Consider the following 23,649-nt stretch of genomic DNA (forward strand, 5'->3'; position numbering starts at 1 on the left):
CTGCAACTGGGTGCTCTAAAAATGTCTCTAAATAATAATCTGTTGTGCACTTGTGCAAATGAGATTTCTAGTAGTAATAAGTGGGTCATTAACTACGTATTGCAATAAAAAAGAGCTTAAAAATTTTTAGGTCGATGCTCTTTTAACGAAGTACCATAGTTCCTCCATAGCTTTTGAGGGACTATGGTAGTAGTGACGCTATTAAAGGTATATGGAAGTACTAACACAAAAAATTTTGGCCTCGCATTATTCTGCTAAAATGTGTATCTGTGGGCCTGTTAGTCATAATGCGGCACATAGTTTGCTGCTGTGCGAGAGGGATAATTATAAGCTCCTCAAATTGCAGGCTCTTCATTACCAACCACACGTCAGTTTCAGTTTGAGAGAGAGAGCTATAAAAACAAGCCTTCGGATGCAAAATCACCACCTAGTGTGTGCAGTGCTCAACCACGTCAGCACACAGAACTGTAATGCACTTCCGCACTGTCCCAAGAAGTTCTTTCGAACGCAAATCGGGAAAGCAGCGTGCACTGGGCTACAGACTCGCGAGCGGCTGCTGAGTAGTAGCGTGAATGCAGCGAAAGAGTAATGGTGATGACGTCATCATAACTTCTTGTACCAGCTGCACCGTGGTTGTGTCGGAAAAGCAGAGGGATCACCCTTCAATCACTTCCAAGGGCGTCAATGCCACGAGGTGCAGTCAGGTGTGATGTGTAGCGCTGGATTGCGCATGCAAACTTTCAAATTCATTCGAAATACCTTCCACGCCTTATTTGCTGTTGATATTTTGCAGATGGTGTACATATGTTTGCAAAAATCGATCTTCAGCTATCTCGCGCGCAAAATTTTGTGCCAGTATCTCTTTAATACTTATAAACTTTGATAACTATCTGGGGCACATAAATGGTAATTATTTATAACTTGGTGTTTTACATTTAATTGGCCAAATGTTTAAGGTTTACATATTTTTGTTTTGCTTTGTTAGCCCCTAAATATCTATTCTGAAAATTGGCTTTTTGTGATACCGTGCTTGGGAAATTTCCCCTACTTGTTTATTTTTCGCTTGGCTTAAGCTCGTTGTACTTCAGTGTGGTGAGGGCAACCCCCCAAGTTGTCATTTGCTTTTCCCTCTCGGACACATAACTTCTAGCAAAGAAATACAAACGTGCTGCCATTCTCTACCCTGTGCTTGTGATGTGGTTGAAGGCATCGCTACCCAACATTGAAGGCATCGCTACCCAACATGCGACGGTGCACATGCGTCGGTTCCATTCAGTCAACCCAGGGAGCCCATGTTCCGTTGTGATTTTCGGGAAACGATGCTGGGTCCACTGCAGGCTTTATAGGAGGAACAGTCTGTGCTCTGTATTCTTCTAGGACGCTGTTCATTGACTCTAGTACCTGTGAGAAACAAAAACAATAACCACACTTCGCTGCAGCACGAGACAAGGGGCTGAGCTCATGGTGAAACAAGAGAACAATAATGGGGTATGGTAGGGTAAGCAGGTTGGCATGGTTTTGGCTTTATATCTTATGAACTGTACCATATTTAGTTGAGAAATTTTGCACACTCAATAAGAAAGCTTTTGGGCTTCAGTCTGCAATTTCGGCTCTGTAGCTCTTCTTCTGCGAGTACCAAATTTCATGCTGGTGCATAAAGTTAAATGTGCCTTTTTTAATAAACGAAAAACTGCATGACCTTGAAAAATTTGCCATACTTATAACACAATATTGGTATTAAACCGAACATATATATATGTGTATATATATATATATATATATATTCCTCGTTTGTCACGGTTGTCACGAGGCGCCTGGAACGTTGGTGCTTCTAGCTGGCTGGACACCACGGCCGCTGCTCTACTTCGGCAGCTCGCTTTCTCCTGTACATAATTTTTTTTGTCGTAAGCAGTTTTTTAAAGCTCTAGTTTCGGACTATTTAGAAGGAATTTTGTGTAATCTGGGTATGTATGAGCGTGATCGGTTAGATAGTGTTCCAGAAAAGGTTCTTGAAGTTAAAAAAAGTTTACAAAAAACTGTTCATAATGTAAGAAAAACATGTTTTATAGTTAAAAATACGTCATATGTGCTCGACATAGGCGTGCACAGTTTCTCTTAAGAGGGCAAAGGTTCATCGCAGCACCCCTCCCCTCTTCATATTGTGTCACTATATTGGAAGTAAAGGACTGACATTCACGTCAGGAAAACGTAGACACTGCGTTCAAAGTGTGCTTGCCGCACCTGTTTGTGTGTGGAGGCCAGGTTGTTGCATTCGCAGGGGTCCTTGTCCAAGTCGAAGAGGAACACGTTGTCAGCTGACTGGAAATGTGACTGGTCGCCGCACTGCTCTTCGGGGCAACTCAACGAGGTGTTGGCCCTCCAGCCTAGAGCAAAACCCAGATCCTGCTTGCCGTATAGGGCTTTCAATGCCTGAAACATGATTAGGCTGCTAATTTGAACAAGGGCTCTAGCAGAGGCTTAGCCAAGGGTTAGCACATATAATTTGTGCCCCCCTTTTCACCCTCCCTTCCCAAAATATTTTTTTTGGCATGGCATGCAGACCACAAAATGACACTCGACCACATCTGCATCATACCCAACTCCCACTTCATACCAAGGTGGTGCCTTCTCCCGAAAAAAATTCTGCCTGCACCCCTCACACAGTTTTTCTCCTTTTTTAATCAGTCGAGCTGTCGCATTTTACGATGACCACGCCTAACTGTGTGGCCCCACAAAATGTTCACTGCTTTAAGGAATGAAATAGCGTAGCATAACTACCAGCTGCAGGGGTGTAGCAAGTAGCCAGAAATTTTTTCTGTGGTGCAACTATACTTATGTTTGTGCATGCATTTGTAGTCCTTAGGCCACTGTTTGTGGCCTCAAAGATCAGCGAAGAAATATTTCATCATCTGCAGAAGGGAGCTTACCTGCGCGGTGATACTTCTTTCCATAAGCCCATCTAGGTCAGGCTGTGATGGCCTCTGTCCTCCTGGAATAGGGAATCGTTGGTCGAATCTACCACCAGCGTGGGAACCTACGACAATCTTGAAGTTGTTGCTTCGTATGGCTGCGTAGTCCCACAAAGGGTCGATATTGTAGACGATGTTGGAACGCTGAGAAGGCTCGTCTCGAGACAACGTTGCCCACATGTCGTGGCCATCTAGTGGTTCTAAGTCGCTCGTAGAGCCACCTGTGGAGGAAAGCGCTAAGAATTTAACCACTGAATTGAATAAAGTTGTATTCAATGCGGTGTTCAAATCGAATAGTGTGTGCTTGCAATAGCAAGTATTTTTTCAAATATTCGGCAGCAACGAATTAATGCTTCAAAGAAGGAAACGTAAGAACAGAGAGGAGTAATTTTCCTTGTTTTCATCATCCAATAACCCAGATACATGCACTCGGTATACTTGCAGGACTATGAACAGTATATCACAAGACGAAGTTGTTTTTGTTTAAAACTCGGGTGTCACTTAAGTTCTGGCGGCACGCTGGGAAAACCTAGTAAGGCGAAGTTTTCTGTCATAACAATAATCAATCATGTTATTATGGGAGAATGAAAATGTTAAGAGGCAATGTTACTACATTTCTACTGTGACGATTTTTCTTGTAGTCTCTTTACGGTGCGAGTCACCTGTGTGATGCTTTCGCGTCTTGCGCTGTAGTATTTCAGAGCAGGCAAGCGCCGAATAAGGGCCATATAATATTGCATCACTTGTTTATGCTTGTTCATTCTAATGTGACTTGTTGGTGCAGTTACGGATCAACAAGCAAACAAACTGTTTATGGACCGGTCAAGAATTTGCTGCTTCTGGAAAATAATTTTCTTCGAAAAGGATGTATCATCACCGCTGCTTTGTCGAAGCTGTTGCGAGCCAATGAGTGTGACGAATCGTTTTTTTATGTTTAAGTTTTTTGAAACGCCAAAAAGTGTTTCCGCTGTAGTCAATGATAAACCTTATCAGCCTAGCTTACAGTAACTTAGCTATAACGGCAGCTTGCGAAGTGGCCACAAATAAAGAAGTGAACTCGAGTTCAGTAGGAAGAAGCTCAGCTTCTGCCCCACAACTTGACCCCCGGGACCAGGGAGAAGGTAAAATACCGTGGTGTTTAGCACTCTGGAGGCTTAGTTAAGAGTCGGGCTAGTTGGTTTTCACTCAATTTGAATTGTCCTTTACAGCTCAAAATATATCTCGTACAGCAAAGAAGCACACACGTGCAGCGCTGCTTATTTCTCTCTATTTCTTTTTCTCTCGGGAAGTATGAGCTCACAGAAATGTGTACGCGCACAAATTACTAAGCACCCTTATGCTGCAAGTGGAAATATTTTTTTAAAACTCGTAATCCATCTGGCCAGCTGCGATATGTAGCCTCTGCTTATGTGATTTTTCTGAGAAAGAGGTGTGATAGCAAGACGAGCGTCGCATATTGGACGTGGAAATTGGGCTAAGGGCGCCATTCCTCGGTTTGTGAAAGTGTGATTGAACTTCGCGATATCTAAGAAAACGCGTCGTTTCACCTCTGTGTATGCAAACTCGTACTCGTATCAAAGTGCGAGTGCATCGATAAAGTTCTCTCCTGAATATATATATATATATATATATATATATATATATATATATATATATATATATATATATATATATATATATATATATATATATTTGTATATCTGGCTGCGAGTCAGCTAGATTCCCCCGCCCCCACCCGCGGTAAAGTTGGTACGCCACTGGTAACGTTAACTCATGAAAATTGCTTAATTCTTGTCTATTAGTTAGTTGCTTCACAGCCGTTGATATAGTACTACCTTGAGTAATGCAGTCGCTGCTGTTTCATTCTTAAGTTACAAAATACCTTGAAGGACCAAGAGTTGCTGTATGCGAGCTTGCCTCAGTTAAAAAAAATTACAGTATTTTTGTGTTGGCTATGATCAATTGTAATGTTCTCTTATTAAAACTTGCAAATCGTTACCTTACCCATCTGGGGCTGCTTTGAAAATGGTAAGCTTCAATTGAAATGGCAAGCACCACACCATACATATAATTTGGGCTCCAGTTCATGCATCGCTTCCTGGCAACGATAGGCCGCCCGCAACCAGGCTCGAGCATTAATTCTCCGAGCCGAAGGTGATTCGTTGACTGGAAATGCGGGTACCGGCGCCGAAATCCCGAGGACGACGGCACGTGACCGCAGGGTAACATTCCAGGATCGAGATACCGAAAATTATCGTCAAGTAAGGTTGAAGTATCATCCCGGCGCACAAAGCTTCAAAGAGACAAGAAATATTTTGGGGGCAGCTACAAACGAACACCTTCCCAACCCCCTTATTCTAACATGCAGTTACTCCTAAGATCACTCCAGTTGTAAACTCTACCAAAGAGAGAATGCAGATATTTATTTATTTTTTTATTTATTTGCAATACCCTCAGGGCCAAACGGCATTACAGAGGGGAGTGGTTGAAAAAGAAAAGAAAAAAAAATGTTTACAAAATGCAGCGGCGAATCTTACATCAAGCAGAAGATCTTAATTATACAGGTTAGCTAACAGGCTTTATGGCAAACAAAAACGCGGGAATGATGAGAATTACATCAAGACAGGAAAAACGACAAGAAAATAAATACTGTACAGGAACAACACAGCATCGGGTAATACAATACTTTGTTGGCTGTAATTACACGTAACTAGCTAAGACACTTTTGAAATGAAGGTGATTTACAATGGTTGCCGCTGATGCGGGAAGCCGGTTCCAGTCCTCAGAGGTGCGAGGTATGAAAGACTGAGAAAAGGCGTGAGTCCTGCAAGAAGGCAACCCGACCTTATGGGAATGATCCAGCCGGGGTGAGATATAACTAGGAGGCAAGATAAGACCGTCCCGCAGCGATTTACTATAACCTCCGGGGCTGCCCGAAAACGCAGCAACTTCATAATCCTCGGGTTGCGCGTATCACTACCCCTCAGCAGTGGAAGACAACGCTGCTCAGCTCCGACCCGGAAACACAAGTGTGGGTCACTGAGCGGGCAGAGAGAGCCGCCAGGGACCAAGCTCTCCTGGCTGCCTGGCCAACAGTGGACTCTCGCCCGCTCAACATCAGTACATGGCGCCCAATCAATGTTTCTCATCCTCCTCACTATTCGATTTGTATTCATATTCGATTCGGTTCTGAAATGTACTACTATACGCGTACACCCTAGGAAACGCCATCAGCGGGTCCATACGAGCATATAACCAACTGTCGCACGCCGGAGCTAGACCGGCATTAAATGTTCAGACTGGATAAGGCGCGCACACAGACACGCCTTATCCGGTCTGATCATGAATCAATACCAACTAGTCCAATTGTTCGTGCTACTGCTCTACAGTGAATGGTTCAATGGCATGCAGCACGTAGCAAATAAGCCTTGTCGTTGGAATGGATCATGACCAGTAAGGTAACAATTTTTGTAAATTTGTAGTTTAGATTTTTTCTAGGTGAAGGGGCCAGTCAAGCTGTGAAATGCAGCTTTTTTTCCCTTCGCACCAAACCACGTATACAGTGTATTTTCGTGTACTTGTCACGTGGTTGAATAGACTCAAACTGCAGCAGTGCGCCTGAAAACACTTTTGGGCTGCACCATAAGTAACATTAAAAAGTAAAATTGGACGCACTTTGTCGAGTGGCCTGACACACTGCGACGTATTGAGGGTTTCTTCCAACCACAACTTTGTAACGCTTTCACAAAATGCCGTGATTGCCGGCCTTTCCTCGCTTTTGTACACTCTAAGAAGTAAAGGAGGTATAGAGGGGCATCGAGGTTGCTCCTTTAGGGGAGTAACTTGACACAGCCATTCATTCATTTTTGGCTAACCGCGAAGGGACTCCCCCATCACGGTTACTCCTAAACGGTTACTTCACCCGATACTCGTCAAGGGAACAATTACTTTTCGCGAAGAAAAAAGTCAGTTCTTTGTTGACTTGACCCGCGTGATTACATGTACAATCATCACATTAAGAAATTTCAGAAAATTTACTGTAACACACGTTGTTCGAGCTCATAACCCCTGCGCGTGTACACTAACTAGATTTACTGTATTTGCTATCTTTAGGTTGGGAGCGTATATAGGAACTCGAACGCTAACCACGACACCACGTCCCGCTACGGCGGTCTACTGGCTAAGGCACTCGGCTTCTGACCCGCAGGTCGCGGAATCGAATCCCGGCCGCGGCGGCTGCATTTTCGATGGTGGCGAGAATGCTTAAGGACCATATGCACTTAGATTTAGCTGCATGTTAAAGAACCGCAGGAGGTCGAAATTTCCGGAGCCCTCCACCACGGCGTCTGTGATAATCATATGGTGGTTTGGGGACGTTAAAACCAAACATTTATTATTACGTTCCGCGACGGCACCGCTTGGAAGGAAACGTGGTTATGTGGGCACTGATGCATGGGTGTAGCTAGCGCACCGGGCCCGTGCCTCCCACCCCCGAATTTTTTTTTCGCCATGGTATAGAGAGCGACAAATGACCATTTCAAGGGGGTGCCCCTCCCGAAATCAAGGAGGTGCCCATCCCCCCCCCCCCCCCCCGAAAAAAACTTCTGGCTATACACTGATGGGTCGTTTGCACACGCTGCGTACACATCTGCAGTTACTCCGAAAAAGAGCGCTTCGCTTCCCGCAAGAAAGAAAAGTGCCAAATTGTTGCCGTGCCGTGTGCAAACTTTTGCGTACATTTCGTCCCTTGTGGGAGCAAAGCGCCCTTTTAGGGTTAACCAGGCAGTTACTCCCGAAACTTTTTACAGTGCACAGGACGTATGGCCGAGTCTTCGCACCCATTGGAAGACGCCTCCGAGTGCATGGTGCATAACAATTTCGCAAGTCGCCATGTGCGCTGGATATTGACGTCAGGCAAATCACCTTTGTCAAGACGCGTTTGCTATTGGGTCCCTTATTTTACTTTGTATACCAGCTTACTTGTCTTGAACCTCTTGCGTGGTATCACGGTCCGTATTGTATTCACGTCGGCGCTGATTGTCCGGGCTTGTAGTGCGCGAAAGGCGGTACGGTACACTGATGTCGCATTACGAACCCATGTCGTCAGGACGCTTCACTCCTGGGGCAGAGGCGACGCGCCACCAGTGCTTTTGATGGTGGGTGATAGACACGTCCTGCTGGCGGACATTCACGCAGTAATGAACCACTTTTCCCAAGTAATCATCGAACGAATTTAGTATACCGCGGAGTTGCCTCACGAATCAATTCCTGCAAAAGTTTCTTTAATCCATAAATTTATTCATCTATGATTGATTCATCGTCACCTACCCCGCATGTGCCGCCAGACTGTCATCCTCCTCAACAACTCACCGGCAAGAGCGTAGAATGTGGGCAGCCAGTCGGTAATGTGCATGAGTTGATCGGAGACGCGGCGACTTTTGTCCAGCAGCGGCGACCACACAAAAGCGGCCGCCCTGGATGCGCCTTCCCAAGGAGAAGACTTGGCGCCGCGTAGCGGCCAGTTGATGCCACGCGAGGCCATGTATCCCCAGGGAACGCCGCCGTTGTCAGCGCTGAAGACGATCACGCTGTCCTGCAGCATGCCGGCTTCGCCCAGCGCTCGCACCACGCTCCCGACAGCCTCATCGAGCGAGTCGACCATCCCTGCACGTCCATCACTAATCGCCGATCAATTATTTATGACTTCTGTAGTAGTGTATAGTGTGCGAGTTTCCCAATTATTGTTAGCTGCTCCCGACGCGAGCAGCTTTAGCTCGTCTTGCGCACCATGTTATACGTTGATAAACAACTAGAGCCACCTCTTGAAGCTATGACAAGTGTTAAAGTCTTGAGCCGCGTAGTGACTGCTTTTCAGAATACAAAAAAATGCGACTAAGAACACAAAGTACGACACAGTCAGTGAATGCTTTCGCATGGACTTTCTCGTCAATAATAATAAAAGGTGATTTATTATAGGAGTGCTTTTGTCTAGGCAAGTTGGTGCGACATGTGCGAAGTTAACCAGCACTAAAGACGGGATGAAAGACACAAATACAACAGGACCAGTGCGGAACTACCAACTGAGCTTTATTCGATTTAGGTACTTTTTGTAGTGTCACATGTAACCGCCTTCAAGAAGTCATGCACAAAAATAGCCAATGGTGGTCTAGTGGCTAAGGTACTCGGCTGCTGACCCGCAGGGCGCGGGTTCGAATCCCGGCTGCGGCGGCTGCATTTCCGATGGAGGCGGAAATGTTGTAGGCCCGTGTGCTCAGATTTGGGTGCACGTTAAAGAACCCCAGGTGGTCAAAATTTCCGGAGCCCTCCACTACGGTGTCTCTCATAATCATATCGTGGTTTTGGGACGTTAAACCCCACAAATCAATCAAAAATAGCCAATGATAACATACAACATGACTGCCGGGCCTACAACATTGTTGATTATATAAACGTGCACGGCAGCTGTCGAATCGCACTGACGGGTGTTTTATCACTCAGTAACATGTTAGTGTCCACACTCAGCATCTAGTTAAAACACAGCACTGCGCGTTCTACATCCCCAATCGGCAAAGAAAAGCAAAATAGTAGGCTGACTAAAAACATATCAGGTTAAAGATTAAGATGTGCCCTAAGCGAAAACTGGGAGGAAAAAAAAAAACTGGATATCGAGGATGCTCTGTCATACAGAAGTTTGGTCAGCATACGAAAAGCCATGGCCGTCTTCTGGTTCTTTAACTCCACTACGGCGTCCCTTATAGTTCTATGGTGGAAAGTGAAACTCGACAACCAACCGTTTGTGGCCACAAAGTGCGTCCACGTTTGAAGTTACAAACATGCAAAGCTTTTGTATACCCCTGGCCATGCGGCTTCGTGATATATATATATATATATATATATATATATATATATATATATATATATATATATATATATATATATATATATATATATATATATATATATATATATATATATATATATATATATATATTACCTTGGAGAGCCCCATTTAATACTACATGTATATTGAAAAGCTCCTGAAAAATATTGCATTCACATATGAAAGGCACTGAAACCACAAGGTTCCGCTTACCGGCGTAGATAGTCCGATTATTCTCCCCGATGTAAGGAAACTTGTCCATGTTATTTTTCGGCGCCTGAAGTGGCTCATCATAGTTTCCAGAATGGGTCGCCTGGTGGCTCAGATACAGAAACTGAGGCTGGAAGAGAAAGCCTGGACTGTGTTGAAACATGGCAAACTTCAGACGGGATATGATTAAAAGGGCCAGTTAACAGGCGCCGACTTTTTTTCACCCCCTCCCCCTTTTCCATACAAGCTCGCGCATCTTTCCTACGCGTGACCAACCTCTTTCAACGCGCAGTGACATCAACTGGGCGATCGCTGACGTGACGCAGCTCGTCGGTTGGTCTAAACCAGGTTTCAACAAACAGTAATGATTTGAACGTCTCCTTTTTTTTTCTTTCTCCATTCGCCATCCTCGCTGGCACAAGCGCTACATATCAACGTACCGCTTATAGTGTTTCTAATGTTGCTCATGGCATCGTCACGAAAGAGTGACATGCGACAGTTTAACGCATGTCTGTGAGTACAACATTTGTGCATATCTTTACCGTTATATCGTAACGTTTCACTCAATAAAAAAAAAAATTACAAATCACCTTCCCTCCGCATGCTTCGCATAACGTCGATTTCCAAGGTGCGTGAGATCTGCCTAATGTTTAACTAAGTGAAACAGTGAGCGTACCTTTGACTTATCCAAATTCTCGATGAGGCGCACAGCTTTATTGGTGAACAGTTCAGTGCCGTAGACGCCCATGGCGTCATGTGCGGGATCCGTGCCGTTCCATAGGTCGAGACCCGAGACTTGTTTTCCGTCCTGAAAGCAGTCATTCAACCTCTATAGTTTCTGTTACAGAAACAACGAAAAGAACGGGAGCCGGGGACAGGAGGCGTGATCAGGCGAGATATATAATTTTTTTCTTTTTCGAAACGGATATGGCAGAAAAGTCAGCTTCGCGAAGAGAACACCGCACACAAATGCGATGCAGGTATCATTCAGGCTGTCCAAGCAAAATGACGGTTGCGTGAAAGGCTTTTATATATAGCCCGTATGACGGTCTCCCCACAGTGAACGGGGAAAAATTTTTTTTTATTGTCCGGCAGATTAATGGTGCACGGGCTCAAGTCGCCCATGTCGGGACGCCAAGTTCTTGCATCTCCGCCGCTTCACGGGCCCGCTGGACCGCCCAGAGTTCATAGTTTCGCGCCACTGCATTGGTTGTCCCGAACTAACGCCACTGCTTGAGCTCTATATCCTTTGGCGTATATATGGCCAGGACGTTGTGTTAGCAGTGAGCGTGAAAAAAAAAAGATAGAGCACTGTTGTTGGAAACATAATAATGTCGGTATAATTCAGGGCATCGAGCACCATGTGTCACATTAAAATTTAGTTCTTTTGGGTGCTTGAGAACGTGTGGATCACGCTCAACGCAGTTTAAAGGGCCTGCTCGCATTTCTAAGCAAGACAGGTTTAGATTCCCGTCTTTAGAGAATCTGATCATGTAGAGACTTTTGTGCGTGTACTGCACCGAACGAGACATTGTGTGCAGTGACTCATTGTGCTATACCACAATCACCCCTCATCATACTCTCCTCTTTCTTTCCCTTTTCCCCTTACCCCCGTGTGGAGTAGCAGGCCGCTTTCAAGGTTGACCTCTCCTCCTTCTCATTGAACACCTTCTTAGTTCGCGAGGTGAGATAGACAAAGCAGAGGTTGGAGTGCTTTCTTGGGTACTAGACTGTCATTTTGGTACGGCTTACACTGCTACCTTCTTCCCAAAATTTGTTCGTATAGCCGAACGATTCATTGATGTCTGCTGCACTGAGGATCGAGTTTCTTGGTGATTTCTTAGCTTGATGCGGTGTCAGTTCTCCAAACAGTGCTTCCATTTTTGTGTGAGCTCGGGATATAGACTTTCTATCCGAGTATCGTAATTAGGTGTTGTACGCCGCGTGAATTTAAGCTTGAAGAGTTCCTATTCTCTTCCAGGAAGTATAAATAAACCTTATGGTCTCACTTCACCGCCTGCCTGCTTTATGTTTAGCTCTTTGCCCTCCCGCTCGTTGTCTGTCAGATTTTTGTGTCTTCTCAGCAACGAGAAAACTTCGAGCAGCTGAGCATACAAGAAAAAAAAAGCAATGAAAAAGGGCAGGACCACATCAAAGAGATATGAAGAAATGACATGGTAACATTTTCCACTGGCCCCGCCGCGGAATATCTATGGTACTCGGCTGCTGACCCGCAGGTCGCAAGATCGAATCCCGGCTGCAGCGGCTGCATTTCCGATGGAGGCGAAATGCTGTAGGCCCGTGTGCTCAGATTTGGGTGCACGTTAAAAAACCCCAGGTGGTCGAAATTTCCGGAGCCCTCCGCTACGGCGTCTTTCATAATCATATGGTGGTTTTGGGACGTTAAACCCCACATATCAATCAAAACATTTTCCACTGCGCTGTACTTCTGTGAGTGCGCCGGCATGAAAATTCTGCGGCATTTTAGCAGTCAGTGCCAGACAAATACGTCAGCAATGCATCGCGCCTATTTACGTTCGCGATTCGTTTTGCGGCTCTTTCCAGTACGTCACTTTGAAATTCGCTTTTCTCCGTGACGTCATCTGTGATAGCCATCACGCGACTTTAAGCCGTACTCAACTATCGCGATAACGGTCGCAGTCGTTCGCATGACGTCATTACACCCAATTCCAGTATTCACTGCTGATTTTAAGTTAATTTCCCAGCGTGCTTCCTTTCTGAACCACTTCTGTTTGATCACTTAAAGTGTTATGTCTGATCACCTCAGGTTTATATTTAACATCTGTCATACATTACGCTCCCGGTTAAGATGTTAGAGTTTATGTTTACGCCATTTACCTTCATCGGGATTTACTTCGTATACCTTCGATGCAGCTTAGTATCCACTGCGATCATGTGCATACGGCCTTTGTCACTATCGCACTTGTACTTATGACTAAATATGATATTTTTTTAGGTTGTGTTATTGCAGTGGTTTGGGAGCGCAAGTCGCCCAAAATAAAGCGAAGGAGTGCAAACAGTGCGAATAAAATTTGCGTCCGCTGACAGGGCACGCTCCAGCAAATGACAAGCAGTGCTTAACGTCATTGCTCAATGCTATATAGCTACAAGTTCACGCTAGTGGAGTACTTGAGGCAAACAATACCTGTGTGTGATGTAGCATGTGGGTATAGTAGTCTTCGTGCCCGTAGTAAAATCCGTAGAAAGAGTCGAATCCTCTCCGGGTAGGCGTGTACTCGTAGCGGTAACTGCCCAGGTGCCACTGCAGGTGAGTGTTCGATAGTGTGCCGAAATGTGGACAAGTACATCAACGACCAACTAATAAGCAGATTCAGTCATCCTTCGTTCCGAAGCAAAAGTTGAATGTGACAAGAAAAAACATCTTGCTGTCACACAATCGAAAGTATAGATGCAAGCATGAAATAGAGCTGGTATCCTGCGCAAAATCTTCTCAAGACCACACCCCATCGAACTGCATATCTAACCACACAGTGATTTCTATGCCTATTGTTTTCTGTCACTCTGCGAGATAAACATTGGCGTTTTGCCTATCGACTGCGGCCACGATGCGACACCACGCTGATGCATCCATACTCTATACACTGCGGTGCCGTGTATTGAAGGAGGCGGCAAACCGTGCTGCAAAACCGTTGATGAACTAACTAAACCACTGACGTGTAAAAAGTCTTGGCTGTAGCGCAATGCAAGTAACGTCGTCACCGCTAAAGCATTGCATTTTTTCAGTAATTCAGCAGTATACTCGATATTTACCAATTCGTAACTATACAACGTATCGTATACGTGAACATTTTTCGACAATGTGGGTTATCACGTCAGTCGTCACTTCTGCAATTAATCTGATGGGTGAAATAAGTGTTACAAAAAGATAACATAAGAGAGAGGGAGAAAAAAGCCAGAAAAAAACGGTATAGAAAAAATATTTATGGCGAATACAGACACAATTAGCGTAGAAACAACGAACAACGTGAACACAACAGACAGGACGCGTTGCGTCCCTTGTTTGTAGTTTTCGCGCTAATTAGTTATGTCTGTAGTCAATACGCACCAGCTCTCCCAACTAGCTTCTCTGATATTGCTACTTTTTTTGGGAAGTCAGAACTCGAACCAGCGCCCCACGATCTGAAGGTGGCCTCCATAACCACTCAGTTATCCATCATAACCACTCGGTAATGCAAGGAGGTGGTGAAAGGAAGTGGGGGGGGGGAGCAGGATTACGGTCGAACGCAGATTACAATTAATATTGGTTGTCGATCGTGATTCTCCGATCATTTCGGGCGCGCAGTCTTATCGCAAGATTCTAAAATATAGTGGGTAATGTTCTCAGACATTCATGCACGGTTCGCGCAAGGTTGTGGCACGTGGAACGAGCAGGTTGCGTAAGCACGAAAAAAAAAAAAAGCGCGCGCGGCAGCGCAATATAGACGCGCGCATGTGTTTCGCCCCATCAGTCATAGTTAAAATAGCATTGGAAATTGATTTAAAGAACCCCTATAGCACACCGGATTCAAAGGCGAGGCGAAGTTTCTCGTGTTCATTGCCCTTCCTACGAGCGCTCTCTTCTCCTCCAGTTATTTCTTCGTAAGAGACGTCAAGTGTCAACACCAGGTGTGGAGCCACACTGCAGGATTTCGCGCTTTTCAACTACACGATTCTTCATCGCCCCGCCGCGGTGGTCTATAGAGGCTAAGGTAGTCGGCTGCTGACCCGCAGGTCGCGGGATCGAATCCCGGCTGCGGCTGCTGCATTTTCGATGGAGGCGAAAATGCTGTAGGCCCGTGTGCTCAGATTTGGGTGCACGTTATAAAGAACCCCAGGTGGTCGAAACTTCCGGAGGCCTCCACTACGGCGTCTCTCATACTCATATGGTGGTTTTGGGAGATTAAACCCTGCATATCAATCAATCAATCAATCAATCAATCAATCAATCAATCAACTACACGATTCTATCTGCGCTTGCGCAGTCGGAAATGCGCAAAAAAAGCGAAATATAGGTTTACGCGTGCCCGTCATGCGAGGCAGAACTGACATGCGACTGCATGGCGAAGAGGGTGGGAGGCAATTGACAAAAGGTACTTCTCGTATATCGACCAATCAGCAGCCTGTTTCATCCTAACGTCACGTGGCATCACGAAAAGTACCGCAAGGGCGGGAAAAGCGGGGGAGATAATAAACGCGCTCGTATTCGTATACTTTCAGATGTTGTTTCTGGGACCTTTAAGATAAAGTTCACTTATGAACCTTAATCAGCCTTGCGCCACTCATGCATATCAAAGCAGACAAAAACCACACATCGCATCACCATCTGTTCCGATTCTTTATCTCCCCAAATACCCGTCCACCGTGCGGCGATGTTGAGGTTGTTTTTTTTTTATTACGAAATCACTCATCTGTAGCACGCGTTAGCGCTGAAGAGAAGTCTTCTTCCTCTTGCTCTTCGAGCGCCTCGATGATTAAGTGCGGGGAGCTTTAGGGGCCCGTAACGCGGATAGAGCCACGCATAAAATTAAAAAAAAAGAGGAAGCAGGCGAGAGATGAGAAATAAAGGAGAAAAATAGGCACAAAAATAGAGACGAATAAAAAAAAAGCCGGAAAATACAAAACAGAAACAATGAGAAGAGGCAAGAAAGAGAAAATCGAAGAGACGCAAAGAAGGCTGCTCAGTTTCACGCTTCCTTCAGGTTTTACACTCCTAGTGCAAAGTCGCCTTCAATTTTTTCTCTTCACCCGAACTTGTATGAACTTACTATAATTACTCAATATTAACAAAGAACAACGTACCTTAAGTTTCCACTTCAAATATTGCTTCAACAAAAAAAAATGCACTTTACGTCACAGATACTTACTCGTTACGCAAAAATATGTAAAAAAGAAACCTTGGTTTACTATTAGAAGATATGAATTTATGTACATATGTACAGTCATGAGCAATATGAAATGGAACACTGAAATTAATTTCTTTAATAATAGCGGCCAAACGCAGTTGGAAAGCGCAATAGCTTTCATAACACTAAATGCTCAAGCTGTGAGGTATCCTTTGCCATGAAGCGCATCCCATTCAAATTGGTACATTACAAGCGATCGCTGATGAAACACGACTTCGCTGTTCCCTCTCATTCAAGACTGATAGTCCGCAAAGTTTAGCCCCTAAGCGACATTTCGCTAACATGTCCAAGCATAACAGCGAATCTATAATTACTCATCATTAAATATGGATATCATTTTTTTACCCAGAGACAAGAAGAAACGGCGATTCTACGATCACCCAAATATCTTGAGACCTTAGGGAAAGATAAATCTAGCATTGTTAAGCAGAATAGCTGCTGTGTATATACAATACGAATTTTCTAAGCTAGAGCTTTTCAAGAGTCACTCAAAACCATGGAGAGGACAGGCAAAACCGACGAATCACAGGACAGAGCATCGTGTGTTCACTGTCCTGCCTTAGTGTTGTCAAGATCTCAGAGTTGAGCTTCGCCTGAATTCAACCACTCTTTCAGCAAATAGAGCGCCATTCCCGATTAAACCCTCCTTCTTGTGTGTATACGTGTGGCCACAACTCCATTTTGCCCACACTCCTTTTTTTTTCGCGTTCTTTCTACCCTCCGTTTTACAAAACGGGGGCGCGTGCAGTACGCATTAAACCCATATCTCACTGACCTTTCCGATGAGGTGAGTCTGGTAGCCGAGCCTCTTCAAATGTTGAGGAAGGAGAGTGTACTTGAGGTCCAGCCCGTATGGTTGGCCAGGCTGAATCGGTGTGTTCTGCAGACCTGTTGCGCGAGGGACAAGTGTAAGCGCGCCCACTTCACCGCCACCACCATGACGACCAGCCTGGCTGCGCTCATTGCAGGGCAGAGGCCTCTCCTATGGGCTTTTGCGATTAACTCTTACCCTTGCTTCTTGCGGCCACGGAATGCCCTCAAGCTTCTGAATCTGATACGCGTACGTGGCTTAGAAGTGTGGCAGCTTGGGCTAGTTGGTATGGCATGACGATAGTTATAGCGTGAGAACAAAACGACGACACAGAGACAAGAAGGACTTTCGTGTCTTTCGTGTCCTTCATGTCTCTGTGTCGTCGTTTTGTTCTCGCGCTATAACTATCGGCGTACGTGGCATTCTGCCCCATCCTGGCGCGCTTGCGCTTGCGTGAATCCCGTCTATAGTTATCTCAATTTACAAAAGCCGCAACAGTGATGCTGCGGGGCAAAATAAAAAAAAATCCATTAAGGCTCTTGCACCATTTCACAAAACAACAGTAGCATGACATCGATTAGTTATTTTACAATATCAAAAACGTCTACTTCGGGGTCATGTCGATTTGCATTGTAAAATACACAGATAAATGTTTAGTGGAAGAAACAGTATGAATGGTTTATTATAAGATAGTGTTCAATGCAAATGACAGTTACCTGATCATTTGGAGTACATGCGTGATGAATTTTCGAGTCATCAGTGGCTCGTGTGCTATAGGGGCAGATATAAGGTCTCGAACGCGCTGAATCAGTGAGAAAATAATCACCATTCTTTCGGGAAGTATACGCCTATACGTGCCCACTTCGTGATTTCGACTAATATGTCCTTACGACCCGTTTGTTCCCTGACATGCTCTTCTTATCGTAACTTCTCTCTCTGGCCGCCGGAGTGCAGTGCTGTGAGAGCAACACGCAAACAATAAGAGCGAAAGTTTCGAAAAGGGCCTTCTTCAAGCTGTCGCTGCCTGGAAGCAGACCACTTATCGAAACGTTGACGCTCTCTGCCAAAGACGTTCCTGTCTTCAAACTTCCATCTTACCCTGACCAGCGGAAAAGCGACGCCACGGGTGTGTGGACGTACCGTATCGTATCGAGTAGAGACCGGTCATGAGTGCACCGCGGGAGGCAGTGCAGGTGGGGTGCACGTAGTAGTTGTTGAGCACAACTCCGTCAGCCGCCAGCGCGTCTAGATTGGGTGTCGGGATCTGGGGAGATCCGTGGAAGCTGACGTCCGCCCAACCCTGCGTCGACACAACAAACAAAGGTAATAGTAGTTAAAGCTACTACTAGTAGAAAGAGGGGGAGCAGTATACTGGCAACGTACCTGAGTTTCTGATATTAGTTGCTGCGTTCGCATAGGTTCGCGTGCACTACTACTAATAATTACTGAAATTTTAGGTATCAAAAGCACGATATGGTTATGAGACTCGCTGTGTATAGTGAAGGGCTCAGGAAATTTCTACCATCCCATCTGTTCGGCGCGTCAGGCCACAATGTTGCCAGATTTAGCTACGTCGATCATGCCAGACTATCTGTTTCTTTTTTTCTATTTTTTTGGCGGTTGGCGGGAAAAGTTTTGTCTCAACTATTTGGCTACTTTTACAGGCCAAGCTCCTTACCCTGTGGCTCAGTCCCTTCTCTGTCCTGCGTTGTCGTAGCCACCCACACATCATATCCACAGAGTGAATGATGATGTGTGGGGCGATGAGTTTGATAGAATGGCGTACGAACAGACAGACAGGCAGACACACACACACAAACGGATGGACGGACCGACGCTTCGCCCCACTCATCATCATCATTAACTCCATAAATGCTGTATGCTGTAGTATTTTTCAGTTATACTCTTGAAATACCTGACCTATCGTCGAAATGCGGTAGAAACGTGTGCAGCTCGTATTACGCAACAACTTTCATCAAATGTTACACCACTGAATTGATCGACCACGGCGTTTGAGATTGTTTCAAGCATGTTACACTCATTCGAGGGATTCAAATTTTTTTACATTGAAAGCTGTTATAAGATAACAAGGACGCCGTAGTTGTCAACCGCAACCGCTAGTGTCCGTAACCGCTATCCGTTAAGACTATTAATATATCTCCTCTGCTGCCATCTAGCGGCCACTCCGTGCGTCTCCGCCGTGTTGAAGGCTAATCACGCTCCGCTTGTGTCACACGGAGCATACGCATCAACAGTGGCGGCTGTTATAGGAACGGCACTGCCGACGCATTTCTTGTGCCGCGTTGCTAATGTTGAGGGAATTGGGATGGTGAAAAAGAGGAGAGATGAAAGAAGCACATAATATAATCACATATAGTATTATTGGTTGGGATAGGGGACGGAGGGTGAGAAGGATTGAAAGGGAGATGGGCAACGTAGAAGGGCACAACGTGGCCCAGCGATAGTATTAGTATATCGAGGGGTGGAAAAAGGAAGAGACAGTGAGGATGAGGGAAGGGAAAGGGAAAAAAAGGAACACCACTTGCTACACTCTCTCTTCAGTCTTCGCAGTACGAAGCTGCCCCAAATTTTCTCAGTCCACTGCTGAGCTAGGACTTCAAATGCATTTCTTATCGGACATTCAACTATATTTTGGCTACAGGTAACGAATGATTTTTTATCTGTATATGTATTAACATGAAATATTTTGATTTGGTTTGAAACGAAACTTCACTCAAGTACGCGCTCTGGTAACAAGGTAAACGTAATCTGGTGTTCCGAGCTGCGTTTACCGTATTCACGGTGCAAGAATAGTTTAGGTGAACGAACTCTGGGACTATCCGCTGCCCGATAATGTTCTGCTTCGCAAGGAGCCCTTGAGATGGCGCTACAAACTTTGCCCCAGCTCTCCCCCCCTCCCCGCCTTCTCGGTGTAGGAAAGCCCCGTGACATAGGAAAGTAGCGGCGCTCATTTATCATCGCCACAACACCCTCACCGCACCGTCAACCTCCTCCCTTATCACCCCCTCTTTCGCGGCGCCGCTTGGGTTATCGCGCGATAACCCGGTTTTCTCAGATTTGAAAACTGTCGCCCACGTGCCTTCCGGATGTGCTTAGCGGAATTCGCCAGCAGCTCACCTCGGTCCTCAGTCCGGCGCGCCATCTATCGGCATGCCGCAAACGAGAACATAATCGGTCCCTCCACGCCAAGCGCTCGCTTCGTGGCGTTCGCTCACCTAAAGTATTCTTGCACTATGACTGTGTTACTCGTTGATACATATAGCACAGGCCACAGTATGGTGCCATAAATTGTAATGTTGACCCCCGCGACTCACCAGGTCATCGGCGAGTATGAAAATGATGTGTGGTTTTCTCGCTTGCTGGTGCCTGTACTCAAGAAAAGCATACATTCCGTAGCCTAATAAGGCGCCGATGCCGCCACCAACCACCTGCAAATCAAATATACTCCGTTTGAACAAAACTTTCCGGCACATTAAAAACACACCGAGTAATTGATATTGATTTGATTGATTGATTAGTGGATTTTAACGTCTCAAAACCACCATATGATTATGAGAGACACGGTAGTGGAGGGCTCCGGAAATTTCGACCACCTGAGGTTCTTTAACGTGCACCCGAGTCTGAGCACACGGGCTTACAGCAATTCCGCTTCTACCGAAAATGAAGCCGCCGCAGCCGGGATTCAATCCCGCGAACTGTGGGTCAGCAGCCGCGTATCTTAGCCACTAGACCACTGCGGCGGGGCAACACACCGAATAATCTAACTGATTGATTGATTTGTGGGGTTTAACGTCCCAAAACCACTATATGATTATGAGAGATGCCGTAGTGGAGGGCTCCGGAAATTTAAACCACCTGGGGTTCTTTAACGTGCACCCAAATCTGAGTACACGGGCCTACAACATTTCCGCCTCCATCGGAAATAATCTAACTGAAGCTAGAATCATATATTGAGAGCTCCCTGTTTATTGAATTTTCGAAAGACGAAACAGGGTTAGTGCGGAATTCTAGTTGGACTGAATATGTCTAGAATATATATATATATATATATATATATATATATATATATATATATATATATATATATATATATATATATATATATATATATATATATATATATATATATATATATATATATATATATATATATATATATATATATATATATATATATATAGCTTTTGCCCCGCCGCGGTGGTCTAGTGGCCAAGGTACTCGGCTGCTGACCCGCAGGTCGCGGGTTCGAATCCCGGCTGCAGCGGCTGCATTTCCGATGGAGGCGAAATGCTGTAGGCCCGTGTGCTCAGATTTGGGTGCACGTTAAAGAACCCCAGGTGGTCGAAATTTCCGGAGCCCTCCACTACGGCGTCGCTCATAATCATATGGTGGTTTTGGGACGTTAAACCCAACATATCAATCAATCAATATTGCTTTGACCTACATATTCGAGTTTATTTAGACGGTCAACGTTCATGGTGTCATACGATAAAAACAAGAAAAACAAACGGGAGCTAAGATGGAGGTATATGAACCACGGGCGTAGCCGGGAAATACGGAGGGGGATCAACTAGTCTTACTGTTCTACGATCGCGCGTGTGTTTGTGTACATACGTAACGACGTCGTAGGCGTTTGAACAACAGGGATCAGAACGAGTCTTTCACCTATATGGACTCACGAAATGTGTACCTGAGCTCGCGTAGCAGTAGCTTTTAGCAAGGTGGCGTCAGGAAGGAATTCCATGCGCCACGGCACAAAAAAAAAAGTTCCGCAAATGAAATATTTTTTACCTAAATAAAAATCGCGTTTGAGTGAACGATGTGTGCACTCGCGCTTACTGCGTGAAGCAACTCCAGAAGCTAGAAAGGCTGAACAAACTGTCTCTTTTTCGTTCTAATCGTACAATGAAAATCGTTGTGGCGCATAAATCAATACTTACCAATAGAGTGCACGTTGTGAACCATCGAGACATGGCTGGGCCTTTTGCACTGCCTTGGCCGTTGAATTACGTTCGTCCTGTGTGCAAAGAGAACGTGGGAGGGCATGTTTGTGCTACTATAACAAAGAAAAAAATGGGCCCCATATTTGCATGTTTCACTGCAAATGTCATCGAAAGACGATAGTCTCGCTTCTGGAGAGAGTGAACAAAACGTTTATTTGATGTTCTGTGCGAGAAAACGGTGAATTGTATTTTATAGGCACTGCTTTAGAGTGCCTCGATCCGTGCAGCGAAGGCGAACGAGCGCAACGAGGCACGTGAGACACGAGCTCTCTCTGGCAGTTGTCTTCGAACACGAAGGAAGGCGTGCGTCCCTGTCTCGGAGGCGATAAGGTGTAGAACGCGAAGCGACGGGCAGGTGCCACCACCGTGTCGTCTTAGCAAAGCGTTGGCAACACTTGCCTTTTCGAGCATAGCGTTGCATTGTCAGCGCAGCGTGATAAACGCTACGGTCCTTAGAATTACCTACGTATGCCTTCTCCACTATAAAAACACACATACAGATCATTGACGTGTTGTTATCGTGCCTCAGATATGCGCGATAATTGCTTTTTAATTGACAGTCGCAGAAGTATGAATGCTAAAACTTGAGCAATGTTGGTGGGCGCTGCGGATGGGGTTGGATTTGGCCGTTTGGAGTATCGTTTCAACGGACTAACAGACAAATGTACAAGCAGACGGACAGACAAAATTTTTTTTGCGTCAAAGTACCCCAAGAAAGGCTATCGTCTTTGATAAACTAGGCAATACCGCTGGTCTGTGGTAAGGAAACGCGTGGTAAACACACATATTGGCATGAATGCCGCCACCTTGACCTTTACACGAAATAATAAACCGCATTAGGTTTTTTATACTACACAGTCTCCCTACACTGTGATATAGTCAAAAGTGCTTGAATTAGGCATCATATATGTAAATGAATAAACGGTGCAATAAATATTTGCGAAGGGGCATGTAGGGAAGGATGCTTCAGCTCCACTAACGGGGAACCATGAGTAGGCGTGAAGCATGTAGTGGGCGCCGGTGTTTCACACAGCGAAGTTTTTACCGCTTTACTCGCCACCGTTCCACCAACGCAACATCACTTTGAAGATACGTTTGAACCAGTGGTGTTCCAATTAGATAACTTTACCGCGTAGCGGCGTACGTTTCATGTCATTTCATTTACTCTCAAGGCAATGGGTATTACAGCGAGGAGTGGGACAATAATTGTATCTCTGCTTTTGATAGCGAAAGCTGTATAGTGCTAGGAGAAACGAAAAAAAAAAAAACGTTCGGCAGCAGTGTCAAGTGCGGTCTCTATTGGCTGAGCTATCAGTTACGTCGTTCTCAGCGTCGTACCCAAGCACGCACGCCATTGGCGGCTTCGTGAGTGACGTCACCCACTTCGCCGCAACCATGGTGCCGAGCACGCGCGCATCGGTTTCTACTGAGAACTTCCACATGAGTAAGCCATGGACAACTTCGAAAGAGCGCTGACAGTTGAAACTATTTGCCGGACCGATGGTGCAGTCCGGGCAGGAAAACAGGCCCGGGAGGCCGTGTGCCGGACAACTGTGTACTGTTATGCCTGCGAGTCCGCAGCGAACGTCCATGTTTCGGAAAAAGGAAATCTGTGTCAAGGCCAGCACGCGAGCCCGCCTGACGCGATGAACAACTCAACGGCGTCATCACGCGACGGCGCCTTTCTGCCGCGCACGTGCAGTGAGTCACCTCAGCCAGCGAGCTGGCGCCTTCCTGTCTGGCGAGTCTGACGCAATGCGCGGCGACGTTACTCGTCCTTGGGTGCAGTGTTGAGTAGCGTACCGATCCCGCCGCTTCCACCACTGTTGAG

The 23,649-nt window shown here is 45.6% G+C and overlaps 2 protein-coding genes across 4 annotated transcripts in view; both read right to left on the reverse strand.

Annotated features, from left to right (window-relative positions):
- Positions 1-23,649, reverse strand: part of LOC142814169 (uncharacterized) — a 578,033-nt gene that overhangs the window by 494,175 nt on the left and 60,209 nt on the right. The gene's annotated exons all lie outside the window — the stretch shown is intronic.
- On the reverse strand, positions 761-21,838 carry LOC119164209 (arylsulfatase B). Of its 3 annotated transcripts, none has more exons than XM_075892144.1 (11): positions 21,756-21,832; positions 20,130-20,243; positions 17,935-18,094; positions 16,759-16,871; positions 13,226-13,342; positions 10,736-10,867; positions 10,063-10,189; positions 8,340-8,633; positions 2,928-3,190; positions 2,242-2,430; positions 761-1,401 (listed from the first exon to the last, which is right to left on the reverse strand). In XM_075892144.1, exons 1-11 carry the CDS (start codon positions 21,786-21,788, stop codon positions 1,273-1,275), a joined length of 1,671 nt encoding a protein of 556 aa, XP_075748259.1. In that variant the 5' UTR covers positions 21,789-21,832; the 3' UTR covers positions 761-1,272. The 3 variants fall into 3 exon arrangements, 2 of the variants coding, with proteins under 2 accessions (XP_075748259.1, XP_075748269.1); XR_012894828.1 differs by having other exon boundaries at positions 1,264-1,401; positions 2,242-2,384; XM_075892154.1 differs by lacking the exon at positions 20,130-20,243 and having other exon boundaries at positions 21,756-21,838.

The sequence above is a fragment of the Rhipicephalus microplus genome, chromosome 1, assembly GCF_043290135.1.
Source record: "Rhipicephalus microplus isolate Deutch F79 chromosome 1, USDA_Rmic, whole genome shotgun sequence".
Lineage (NCBI taxonomy): Eukaryota > Metazoa > Arthropoda > Arachnida > Ixodida > Ixodidae > Rhipicephalus > Rhipicephalus microplus.